Raw genomic sequence first — 13,485 nt, 5'->3', positions numbered from 1 at the left:
TTGATGCTTGCACTTTTCCACAGGATAGCCACTGGCTCGAGCTTTTCTGCAGATTGCTTAGGTTCCTAGAAGTATCCCACGAAAACTGCACTTTGATACCAGCAGCTGTGGGGTTTGAAGGTGTGTCTAGCTTTGCGGTTCATTTGTGCACTTGCTTGGATCTGATTTAGATAATTGAATGAGACAGCTAGGTCGCTTGCCGTTGAACTTTCATTACACATTTCTACATTATACCGGAAAACAAGAAAAATGACGGAGAGATATTTGCTTTGATTTTTAAATTAATTTTTCTTTGGAAGCAATGACGTCACCAGTGTTGTGTGTTCCTTCTCTGTTGATTTTTGCTGTATTTACATGCAGATGGAGCGGTGCAGAATACTTAACAGGACACCTGCCTCTCTAAAGCGTCTTAGCCAGCACTAAGACTCTAAGTCCTGGTGTGGATAAACAAAGATCATTTTGCTGAGACAATTTTCAAAACAAATCAGTGCTCATCCTGCAGTGAATTAATCTGGCTTCCTGGCTGCAGCTCCGTTGTTATCTTCTACGCGATGAAACAAATTTTTCGTTTCTATTAAAAAACAAACTCTTCAATCCTGTTTTTGAAATGGTGAAGGGATTCTAATCGAGACACACCTTACCGTGTCATTAGATGTTAAATAAGAGTACTCTAGCTTGCTGTTGTGCCAACAGTGTGTTATTATTCTATTTTATTCTATTTTATTTTTTTAGATGATAATACCAATAGTAAAGCTGGTGATGCAAGTCGAAAAGCAGCTCGCTAATCAGTTGAGAGCGTAATGATGCTCTGGGAAAAAAAAAAAAAAGGAAATCAGAAGATGTTTTCTCCAACATTCAGTTTAAAAAAATCATTTTACATATCAAAAGGAGTGGCGGCACACATTTGATGACAAATTCATATGAGATTGCTCTTCCACCTGCAGTGATTTGCCTCAGGACACTGTCTGGTATGGTTCAGTTAGTTTGTGAGTGGGTGATAAGTTGCCCTTGAATGAAGTCATCAGTAGTGAATGAACGACACAGCCTAAACTCTCCATCACACAGATGAAGGGAGGAGACAAAGAGGAACAGCACAATTACCTGCCTGAGGGGTAATAAATGCCTCTCCCTTGGAAGCACTTTCTTCCCTGTGCAACATGCTGAACCATTTACCAATTATCTTTTACCTACGAGGTAACATACAGGGTCATTTACTGTAAAGTCGTTCTGCAAATAGAGGAGGCTACTTTTTTCGGCCAGCCTGGAAGCTGACATCAAAACAAGGTTTCACTTTCAGTATAGATAGACACGTCTTATGGTTCACAATTACATTTAACATCTTATATTCTCAATATGTTTTAACTAGTCTGCTTTGCCCCCTGTGTGTGTGGGACATTTCCGTTAGCGCTGTGCATCACAGCACTCTTGTTTTCAGCGAATGATGCACGGAGCTAAGAGTGTTTTCCGCCGAAGAAGGCGATGTGAGTGACACTTGTTTGCCCAAGAACACACGGCGCTCTGGCGAGAGTGTTGTTAGGTGTGTGTGCTGCACGTGAGGCACTGTAACACAGCTGTCAGCAGGTTAAAGCTGCAGGAGTTTTAGACAATGCAGTCGCTGCTGAAATTCCCTGAAATGTCACGTTTCACTCTCAGCTTGTCTTGGGAAATATCTGCATGTGACTAATGATAACAAAAAAAAAATCATTATTGTCATCTTCAATAAAGGGTAAGACAACAGCTGCAAAATTTCCTCTTGTTCTTTAGCAGGAAAAACGATTTAATCATTTCACTGTTCAATGAAAACATGAGCATGCTCAGTGAGTGCTTTCATGCACAACAGTGAACACAATTGGGGATTAAAACGAAGAGTTTCTCAACGAGGCTGAATCAGAGGATCACAAGATACTGAAAAAGCTGAAAACTGATGTTGATGCTTCTGCATTAAAAGCATTTTGTGTAGTGGAAATCATTACTACTGTACAAGTATACCAGTGCATCATCCAAAAACGTTTTGACTATCATGTAAAGATAAAAAACAAACAAAACATTTTTAACATGAAGAGGAATAGTCCTTGAATCAAAATCTCTAATTGTCCTGCATGGATGCTGCATTCTCTGAGGTAAATAGTAGAAGTGTAAAAGCATCTCAGATGGTATAGGTTTGTAAATGCTTTTGTACATCACATGGATAACTTGAACATCTGAGACTTGGTGGTAGTGAATGTTACAAAGAGGTTTTGAAGCAACATATGCTGCCATTCAATTGTCTTTTTGAGATAAGGCCTTGTTTACATCCTCACTAAACCCCATTCTGCGGGTATTACAACAGCGTTGCTTCATATTAAGAGCAGCTATAACTACCTGTATACAGTCTAGGCCTGTCAGTTCTTTTTTCAAAAATTTATGAAACAAAAGACAGCGGATTCTTGGGCAGAAAATCCTTTAACAAGGAAGACTGGGGAAGATTTTGCTCTCTATAGGTGAACATTTGGTCTCATTGGTTCCCAAACCCTTACAGAGTGCTGTTAAGAGAAGAGGTGATGCAATGCAGTGGTAAACATACCATGCTTCTAACTGTTTTTTGTGTGTTGCTGGCATCAAATTCAACACGAGCACATTTTTTTTAAACAAAATGTTTCAACTTTAATATCTCATAGGCTCTCTTTATACAATTTTTATATTTTATACAATTCAATGTATTGGTTACATTATTTTTATTTATTTATTTAGGTTTGTAGTCATGGTCCTGGGAGGATTGTGGGAATGTCAACACCTGGTTTTGTATGGTGAGTGTTTGCCAGTATAATTTGCAATAGCTGTGCATGCACTCAAGAAACCACCTGTGAAACTAAACTGACAACAGGTGTTCCTCAAGGAGTCAACACTGATGCCTAACCTGTCTTTCCCTGTGTTTGACAGCTGCCCCGGCCGCCAGGGTGGCGGTGGCTGGCTGGGGCGCGGGCTAGTAGGGACGGTTGGCATCCTTTGGCCTCTTCAGTTGCACCTTGAGTCTTTTCATGCCGATCTGGAAGCCATTCATTGACTGGATGGCAGCTTGGGCACTACCTGGGTTGTCGAAACTTACAAACCCTGGGGGAAAGGCCAAAAGAGAGAGAAAGAGAAAGGAGGAGATATTGTTATATGAAGAAGCAAGAGCAGTTTGGGACACTAAAAACATGGAATGTGAAGATGAGTTCATTAAGATCCAATAGTCATTTACAGGTGTGTATGATATGAAAACTGGAACGATAATGAAAACCTTTAATCAGCACATAAAACTAAAAAACAGTTACCATTCATGAAACAACTAGTTGTAAGCGTAAATCTAATATAGTGTGATTATTAAAAAAAAAGCACATTAAACTAACATCACACAGATGTGTAATAGTATGACAACAACAACAGGATTACAGGATAATGGGGTTTTATAACTAAAACATCAATATGGTAGTGCAACATTTCAGTTTTGCTTTTTAACTTCCACTGTGATGTGGGGGGAAAAAAAGCGTCAAATAACAAATTAAAACCCGCATCACAAAAACGGCAACATGAATTGAGGAAATACATTAATGCAGCGTATTAGTGAGCGAAAGCTAATTTGCAAATGGGTTGCACCTGATGGACTCTCCATAAAACATTCTCCACAATCCATTTATAATTTGCCACATAATTATGCGTTCGACTACGCTGCACTGTCAGCAGCATGACGTGAGATGGCAGTTTTCTGTCTTTGCACGGCAGACTAACTGTGGGATTCTGAAGTTACGTTCTTGGCATGCATCCCTTTTTTTTGTTTTTAGCTGAAAGGAAGCTATAGTCAGGGGCATGCGACTGAAAAACCCACATTTGTATTATACAAAATGTCACGAAGAGCACAGTCGTAATCGAAAGATAAAACGGGCCGCTGAGTTCTCAGATCTCAGCTGTCTGTAACGCTTGGAAAAGGAAAACAAAATATCCAAAGTATCCACTCTTTCTTATTAGTAACAGCACACCTGCAGAGAAACGATCTGCTCTTTTGTTCATCTTTTTAAAGGGAGAGGTGTCACGAGGTTTGGGGGTAGGGAAGGCGTGGGGGTGGGAAGGGAGTATTGACTGCAGTGCAAAAAAAGGGTGATTAGGAAAAAAAAAGAATAATAATAATCAGGAATAAATAACCAATAATCGTTTGGTTTTGTTCATTTTTACCCACCAAAGCATTTACTTTGGTTTGTCGCCCGATCCACAAACACTTTGGAGGAGATGACATTACCGAATGGCAGGAACATCTGCATCAGCTCTCCATCTCCAAACTCCTGAGGGAGGTGGTAGATGAACAGGTTGCAGCCTTCCGGTCCTGCATGGAAAGAAACGGAGAAAGGCGAGAGAAGAGAGGGGGAGGGAGAGAGAGAGAGATAAAAAGGCAAAGGTCAGAGAAAAGGGTCAAGGAAAGAGACGGGGAGTAAGAATGGGAAAGGCAGACCACGAGAGGAGAAAACTCTGTGATGACAGTAAGAAATTATTTAAAGTGTAAAGTAAAAGATAAAGAGGGTAGAAGAGCACATTGTTAGTCAAAGTGGGCTAAAAGGCAGTGAAAGTCAGTTGCCTCTGACAGCTTCTTATAAATGATGTATAAACTTAATTTTCTGCCAAAAATAGAATAATGTTGGTTATTTTAGAAAAGAGCTACATTTTTTTTTAACATAAGCTCTCACAGAAACCAATCAAGATGAACATTTCAACATTTGATTGCGTAATTTCATCAGTTTTCTTTGTTTTCTAGCTGTGTCGGTCCTATGTGGTAGTTAATCTCGCATGTTTGGATTGTTGTTTTGACTAAACTAGAATTTAAAATGCATCAGAGTGAAAAACACAAAATAAATGTTCCAGTTTTCTGCATCAGACCATCTTTATGCCCAGTTTCACATTAAAATTTTTTTTCCTTAAATGTGTTTCTTAATATTTGCCTAGTTTTAAGGTTCCAGAGTTGCAAAAATGAAACACGAATAAAACCCATAAAAAGTGTAGAGCAGTTTTCTCCAAGGCTTCAGTCACAGTTGAATGATAACCTTAAGTTGTCAGGTGATTGCTGAATGTTAAGTATCATGAAAACTAACAACCTTCATACTGATAATTTTATGGCACCCCTTACTATATGACTCCCAAATGCTTAAAATATGGCCTCTGGGTTGCCACAGCTGTGAAATCATCTGCAATTTTTATCTTAACTTCCACAAGAGGGCAGTAAGGTCCCAGGCATGGGTGTTGAGCTTGGCGGTCATTCGGTTCATGAGAAGGCTTACAGCTGAGTTTGAGATGCTCAGTAATATTCTTCTTTTTCTTTTTCTTTGACTCATTCTCAACTCTGTCCTCTGTTTTTTTTATATTACCGAACCAAAAAGCACCAATAATAAAAAAGCTGTTTTGTATCAGGTAAACAAAAACACCCCAAAACACTGCTGAATATTTGTACTTTTCGTAAAAACTGACTGGCAACATTTCAAATCACCCCGCCAGCGTGTATGAGTATTTCAGGAGCATGCCGTGCGTGAGCGTTACCTTCTCGCTGCTGCTGTGGGATGATAGGTGGAGGGTGGGGGAAGGCTTGGCTGATCTGGCCGTATGCAGCGGGGTAGGCTGCTGACACACACAAACACACACCGCGGATCAGATAACAGTCATGACTAGAGCGCACACTTGTATACATATAAACAATGTGATATATGCAGGGGCACAGCAGGCAATCGATCAGATAGCGCACAATAGAGTCTAACGTGTTGCACACCCGACGCGGTGCAGAGAACAAACTGATGGAGTGAGACTGAAACACTTAATGTTACAATATCAAAATTTTAATTTCGAACAAAGGTATGCTTATCCTTGTCCTGTTTTCCGTAGTCTGGCCTCCCTTCCTACTGTACACACACACACACACACACACACACACACACACACACACGCATACATATGCAGACACACATATCATTGGTGCAGTGAGAGTGACAGACAGACCTGCATACTGCTGGACTCCTGTGTAAGCCTGCTGGAGAGGATCAGCTGCAGTGGGACTTTGAGCTGCTTCAACAGAGACACAGAGAAGAGAAGAAAAAAGAGGAGGAGGTGGTGGTGGTGGGGGAGCACAGATGGATGGAGGTGTGTGTGTAGGGGGAGCGAGACAGAGGGAGAATGTAGATGGAGGAGAGGGCACGGAGGAAGGAGAGAGTAATATATAGCAGGGATGAGAAGGAGGAGAGCGATGGAGAGAAGAAAAAGCAGAAAGGTTAGCGAGCCGAACAGCGTGGAGTCAACTCACTTCACTTCGGTGTGTGAGGAACTGAATTCTGAACCTCTCCCTTCTCTTTTTCCAGACCCTTATACTTAAAAGTTTCCCCCAAAGCATTTCAAAAGTTTTCTTCTTCTTCTTTTTTTAAGAAAAGCAGGAAAGCAAAACTTTGATAAACCACAGTTAAGACCAACACACACACACACAAAACAAAAAAGAAAACAACCAACAACACATGGCTCCACTGTCACCACAACAAAGAAAAAAATGTACCTAAACTTGTGCCTATCACAGAAAACCTAAAAAAAAAAACAAGAAACACATTTATTTTTCACATGTACAACAACAGGACGAGCACAACGCACGTAACAGTGGATACGCCTGCTGCTTTCACTTCACATGTTCACAGATCTACAGCAAACTCTCCCTGCATCTGAACTACCGCCGGCACTGTGCCGCACCTTAATGCTACACACCCGTGCGTACAACGCATGCACAATAAATACACCACTGAGAACACACACACACACACATATACACACACACACACACTGATAAACATGTACACACTGATAACGCCAGTATCCTTTAAAACCAAAGTAACACCGAGCACGCAGTAACACTGGAAAAACAGCAACAGATAGCCAGAAGAAAAGAAGAAGAGTTATGGGCTCAAAGAACCTTTAAAAAAAAAAAAAAAAACCAGGTGAAATCCTGTTCAAAAATAATTCAGCTGTCTGTGTTATTATCATCCTTTGTAACACTGTGATACATTTTGCCAGGGGAATTGCAAGTTTGTGAATGTAGCAGCCACAGGGATAGGTTTATTCTAACAAGATGATTTGTATTTGTATACACTGCAAAGAACTTTTCTTTATGACAGTGTCTGGAAACACGAAGTCAGAGTCTTTTTCAGAGCATATTACAGAGCAGAAAATATTTCAGATATTTGAAGCAATATAAATCTTTACTGTTCACTCACAAACTTGAATTTTCCCTCTTTCTTTCCTTCTTTTTAAAATGTTTTAAATGTAAAAAGAAAGAATGTTTGGTCCCAATGGCTTTGAAATGATATCTTCCTGTCCCTGAGCTCAGAAAGAAAAGGGATGAGGGATGAGGGTGGGAGGGAAAGAGCGCTACCTTCGGAGAGAGATGAGAGGAAGCAGCCACCCTGAACCCCAAAACAACTCCGCGGAGCCACGCCCAAGCCGTTTTTCTCTGAGTCCTCTCTAAAAACCACCTCCTGCAACACTGGGGAGACAAGACAACCAAACACATCCAATAAGGTACTAACCACGGCTCATGACACAAGCGCATAGTTAGACTCCGGCAGCCCGAACGCCTTTGCCAAACGATAATCGCCTCAACTTGCTTGCTTTCTGTGGACTACATTCGTCTGGCCTCACCCCCCATGAACATGCTTAAAGGCTATCCTAGTGTGTAAGCCAACATCATGCACGCTTTTCCTGTTGATGGCTGCTTTACAGTGGACGTGTGTCTACATTGAAAAAAATCATACTTTAACATTTGAATTTTTGTGTGTGTGTGTGTGTGTGTGTGCGTTTGTCTCTGAGATGATCATATTTACCAGGATAATGGTGTATCCCGTTGGTAAAAACTGCTTCTGCGGGGGGCTGTCCATTTGCCTGCGGGGGCGGCATGCCAGTAAAACCATTTACACTAATTGGAGATGGGATGCTGGTCACTGTGGGGGCGCTGATGCCTGGTGGAGTACTGCCACCTGCAGCCATGGGGCAGACAGACAGAGACGGAGAGAAACAATGCAATTTTTCCACCCCGAGGACATTATGGAAAAGTTTTACTTTGACTGGCCACCTAGTAACTCTTGCAAATGTCAGGAGGGCCGGTCCAGTGGGCCGGTGAAGACACTAAATGTCAGGGCTGATTTCTTGTCCAAGTATGGCCCTTACAGTGAAACAACAGCCATTAGATGTGACCCTCAGACGTATTTTCTGAGACTAGTGAATACTGTGTTGATATCAAATGATTGCTAATTATGTGTTCCCAGAATGATCTTCTTTTACATTCCTTGGGTGTATCCAGAAACATGCATTTTCTTCCTTTCGGCTGTATCTTATTTCCACTGCAGTCTTAGAGTCGGGTCTTAAAAGAATAAACTATTTTTAGTCATTAATATTACACTTTATTAAACAGCTGGTGCTGCTGTTTTCAAAAGGATCTCATACTTATATTCGATTTTCCACATCTTATTTTAATGTCTTCGCTTTAGACGGCATGATGGAAGTGAATAAACAAAAAAAAAAATCCTTTTATCCAGACTGTTGTGTCATGCAGTGCAGATATATTATGTTGTAGGGCCATGTTAACACTTCAGTCAGCCAATTTATGGATTGCATTTATATAGCGCTTTTCAAGGAAAGCCATATCGTGCCATCGGCCCCTCTGGCCAACACCAGTAGGCGGTAGGGTAAAGTGTCTTGCCCAAGGACACAACGACCAGGACAGAGAACCCAGGGATCGAACCAGCGACCTTCCGGTTGCAGATGCGCTTCCCAACCCCCTGAGCCAGTTTTAGTGTTTGAGTAAATCTGTAACCACAGTAACCAGGTGTTTAGACTAAAGAATCAACCTGATGTATTTCTTTGATGGATATGGTTATTCAATTTTATTGATTTATTTTATGTTGTATGTACTTAACCTTAAGATGACCTTTATGACCTGTAAAGACTTTTATGACTTTTATGAGCACTCAGTAGCACTGAGTGCTCATAAAAGTCAAAAGTCTCATGTGCACAGATGGAAGGTTTAGGGTTTCAGATTTGGGTTCTTGGCTTCCAGTGACACCAGATTGTCTGCTGTCAGCCCCCCTCTGGAACATTAATGCTAGCTTGTGCTCATGTATATTTATGTATAGAAGTATAATCCACAATGCATGCACTGTGGTAGATGCACTTTCTGAAAAAACTCTGATAGGTACTTTAACAATTGACCTTAAACCAGTTACCTGACGTGGGAGTCAGCGGTGCTCCGGGGAGGCCATTGATGGTGGCCATGTGCTGCATCTGGGCAGCAGCAAAGGCTGCCATTGGACTGAGGTAGCCTCCTTGGCCTACAGATGCCATCAGTGCTGCTTGCTGCTGCACCTTCAGGTGGTGAAGAAGAAGGGAAAGCAGAAAGTAATAAAAGTAAAGACCTGTGAGTCTGAGCTAAGCAAAGCAAGACAAAAAAAGCATAAGAAGTAGAGCTATAGCAGAAATGCTGCTACAGAGATGGGAAACAGCATATTAGGAGGTGAAAACCATGTATTAAACTTTATAGAACATCTATCCTTTAATTTTTTTTTTTTTTAAATTAACATTTGACTTGATGACTTTTGCTTCTTCTTTTGCCTTTTCAAATTTAAATTTGAGCTAAGCTCGAGCGCTCTGTTTAATCTCTGTGGCTCACTGAATAAATAACTGTGGATAAAAAAAGGAGTTCTGTGGGGCATCTTGCCTGAGCGTAGGCTCCATAGGCTCCAAACTGCAGGGCCATAGGGTTGAAGATGCCCATCTGACCAGCCATCTGCTGCATGCGGCGTATGGTGCGCTCCTTATCCGTGTCGGCGAACTTTACCACCAGACTGGATGAGGCCCCCTGTGCACCCACCCATCCACCCACACACATACACACACACACACACGCCAGGAAGTACATGTTAATGTGGTTCGATAGACGTCTGACATAAGCTTGCATTAGCACACATACACACATACTGTTTTAAATCTCTGGCCAAGGCAATGGCCCCCAGAGCTTTAACTGGTGCCCATTTTCCCCAAAAAGTCCTGATGGGTTATAACTAAAAGGGACATTCCATGTTAAGTCAACCTTACATTCTCATGTAATATTTTTACATTTTCATAATTTCCTGTTGCAAGGCTTCCGTTATGAATATATTCCAATTATTAGAGCAATTTAAATATTTATGAAAAAAGTGCCACTTTTACAGAAGGGCAAAATCGTACTTTTTTGCCTAAATCATAACTCACAAGTTGAGTGGTTTCACAAAGCTGCTCAGCAATACTTTATCTCCACCATTGTGCTTGTGGGAACAGCTGGATAATTTGTGTGGAATCTGCCAGATTTGGGAGTATTCTATGGGATTTTTGTCAGATACAGCAACAAACACACAACAACAAAAAAGCAAAACATCAAGACAGATCTTGACTATTTTCCCCTGAAACCTGTAAAAAAATATTACCAGTACTAAATACATACATGTACATGTGCAGGTGAACACATCGCTATGCACTCTGAATTTGGCTCATGTAAACAAATTCTTTTTCATAGCTCTTAGTTTTGACTGTCCAATCAAACAAACGTTTTCATCAGTGGTAGGCAATGTGAGCTCACTCTCATTGCACTGTAAGCTATAGAGATATAACAGGTACAATGAATAAAATATGAACAATGTGAAAATGTAATTGGTGCTTCAGATAAATTCAGAAATGCCTGTTGGACTCCTTTAATGAGCCACTCTTCAAACTTTTACTGCCAGCCCATTGCAGGTTGTAGGTACTATTGTAGCTGATGTAATGCAGCACAGTAAGCTGCAATGTAAAATATCTTCCTAGTGTACGAAACACCACATATGCAAATTACCCATATAAATGCACCGTATCCATGAAGAATGTTTGAGATTTCAGATGCTAATAAGATCCAAATGGTTTATTCGAGGGCTACATGCCTTAGTTTGTTTATTTTGCTTGCACTGGAGGTTCAAGGTAGCGAACTGACCAGAGGATGTGTACACTGTCGACATCAGGGGATGGATACGCTCAGTAACAATACTCAAGAGGGCTCTGGCATTTAAACAATGCACAGTTTGTACTAAGGGACCCAAAGCGTCCCGAGAAATTGAGCCTGTGTGATTTATAGCCTCAGTTTTCTATTCTTAGCTGACAGGGGTGGCACCTGGTGTGGTCTTCTTCTGCTGCTGCTGTAGACCCACCTGCTTTGCGGTTCAACATGTTCTGCATTCAGAGATGCTCTCTGAGTTACTGTTGCCTTTTCAGCTCGTAGCACTCTGGCCATTTTCCCTTGACCTCTGACATCAGTACTGGATATTTTCCCTTTTTCCAGACCATTCTCTTTAAACTCTAGAGATGATTGTGCTGGAAAATCCCAGCAGATCAGCAGTTTCTTCAAAGTTCAAAGCAATTGATAATTATTTAAATGTGCTGCCTTTGTAAATTTAGTGAAAAATGTAACTACATCTGTCCCAGGCTGAACTTTTTTTTAAATATGTGAATGTTTAGCAGTTTTTAGCAGCTATTTCTTTTTAAACAGCAGAACAGGATGACAGATAAAAACTGCTGCAAAAAACAAAAATAACAACTGTGCCTACCAAAATTATAGGTATACAACATTTCCCAGTAGTCCTAATCCACTGACTATAATTTAAGCAAATATTGTGCATATGATCACCTCTTCTTTAGAGGACGCTGTAACTTGAAAAATATTTCCTCTATGGGTCTAATATTTGAGAAATCTCATGACATAGATTCATAGATTCATCTTTCAACCCAGGAAAAAAAAAGTGTAAAAAATGGCTCAACTGAGATGGAAAGATCGAATAGCCCTAAGGACAAATTTCCTCACTGGGACTGATAAACTCCAGCCCGAGTTAAATTTATAAGGAATATAAGCAGTATTTGAGTCATCTCCCTGTGTGACTCACCTCTCTCACACACCTACATGCACGCACGCAGTTACTCACAGGCATTGTCTGGCTCCCGTGTAGTGCACCGATGGCTGCCTGAGCTTCAGCATGAGAGGAGTATTTTACAAACGCACAGCCTTAAAGAGAACGAGAGAGAGGAGAACCTGAGTAAGGGGATAATGAGATCGTGAGAACAAAGGGAAAAAAAAGTTTCCTGAGAAGTATATCATACAGTATCACAACAAAGCATTTATAGTAACAATACAACAAGCAGACAGTCCCCCCCCCCTCCTTTTTTTCCCACCTGGGATAAATTTTCTACAGTAACAAATATTTAGTGAAGAAAGCCTCCTTTGCTGCGGATTGCTACATCAATGTTGATCGAAGCTCAGCAGACTAAATGTGCCAATCTGGCGTCATTAACGACTTCGAGGATACAGCGTTTTGGTGTCGCTTACTATTGACAAGCGCCGTTGATAAATTTGAGTGATCAAGTTCTCAGTAATTATTGAGCTAAAGCCCACTTAGCTGAGTAAGCTGGCTGATGAAGCCTTGTTAATGGAGCTTCACGGAGGAATCAGAATGATCAAGCCCACTGTAATCATCAGGCTTAGTTATCATCGAGTTTCATTGATTAGCTGCTAAGCCCACTGATGAACTTCATGCGGTGAACTTGTGTAGCACTCTGACAACATTTAAAAAGGGGCATTTTTCTGGCATGACATGAAGCCCGATGGTTAATAAGGAGGGTGACTTATTTTTTTTTTCTTTATCAGAGCCTTGTAGGTTGACTCACGAGGTTAATGGGGTTCATCTGTAAAGAGCTGCTGGTTTGTATCTCTCGTCCCTTTGGGCGAAAGCTTTCAAATGGCATTTACTGTTGAAATTTACTGAATCTCCAGTATTCTTATGTAACGACTCCTCTGATGATTGTGAAATAGCCCGCTTTGACATCACTCAGCGCGGAGTGTTTTAAGAAGAACTTTGCAAAGTCACCAACTTTGAAAGGCCAAATCATTTCTGTGCAGTAGCCTGTGAAAAAAGTCTGCCGGCTCAAAGTCATAAACAGCTATAAACTCACCTTTGCTGTTTCCGTCGGGACCTCTGAGGATGGTGCATTCCTCGATGCTGCCGAAGGACTCGAAAAGGCGCCGCACATCATCTTCTGACTGTTGCTTGTTGAGCATGCCCACAAAAAGCTTTCTGTCTTCTAAAAGGAAAAAGGAATAGGTCACGATCAGGAGATCAGGAGATCAGGAGATGCTTTTTGGTATTCTACAAAGAGACGTGCTGTGTCGCTTAGACGGAGGCATTTTTGCTAAGCCTTAGATACACAAGCACCAGGTCAAATATCAGATGCAGTTTTGTTTTGTGATATAGTCAATTGCAACAATTTTCAAACTTGAAAATCTGCTTGATTAAGTTTCATTAGAAATTCAACTTTATTTGTGTTAAAAACAACTGAGTTGAAGCTACACGCCAAAAAGAGAAAGTTATAGTAGAATAACAGTTCACAAAAAGTTCATAATGCTAGAAAAAA

General features: G+C 40.9%; 1 protein-coding gene across 16 annotated transcripts in view; it reads right to left on the bottom strand.

Annotated features, from left to right (window-relative positions):
• celf4 (CUGBP, Elav-like family member 4) overlaps positions 1 to 13,485 on the bottom strand; it is a 91,359-nt gene that overhangs the window by 5,296 nt on the left and 72,578 nt on the right. Inside the window, exons 4-13 of one of the 16 annotated variants that reach the window (XM_082532290.1) lie at positions 13,027 to 13,155; positions 12,003 to 12,082; positions 9,740 to 9,880; positions 9,249 to 9,387; positions 7,851 to 8,003; positions 7,403 to 7,513; positions 5,992 to 6,057; positions 5,539 to 5,619; positions 4,193 to 4,336; positions 2,897 to 3,090 (exon numbers count right to left, since the gene is read on the bottom strand). In XM_082532290.1, coding sequence (XP_082388416.1) covers positions 2,963 to 3,090; positions 4,193 to 4,336; positions 5,539 to 5,619; positions 5,992 to 6,057; positions 7,403 to 7,513; positions 7,851 to 8,003; positions 9,249 to 9,387; positions 9,740 to 9,880; positions 12,003 to 12,082; positions 13,027 to 13,155 — 1,172 coding nt within the window. In that variant the 3' untranslated portion in view covers positions 2,897 to 2,962. Of the gene's footprint in view, positions 1 to 2,896; positions 3,091 to 4,192; positions 4,480 to 5,538; positions 5,620 to 5,991; positions 6,058 to 7,402; positions 7,514 to 7,850; positions 8,004 to 9,248; positions 9,388 to 9,739; positions 9,881 to 12,002; positions 12,083 to 13,026; positions 13,156 to 13,485 lie in introns of those variants that run through there. The other 15 variants (XM_082532302.1, XM_082532299.1, XM_082532298.1 and 12 more) reach the window with 15 other exon arrangements.

Source organism: Aulonocara stuartgranti (assembly GCF_965226115.1).
Source record: "Aulonocara stuartgranti genome assembly, chromosome: 5".
Lineage (NCBI taxonomy): Eukaryota > Metazoa > Chordata > Actinopteri > Cichliformes > Cichlidae > Aulonocara > Aulonocara stuartgranti.
This window is presented reverse-complemented; position numbering and strand designations above follow the sequence as displayed.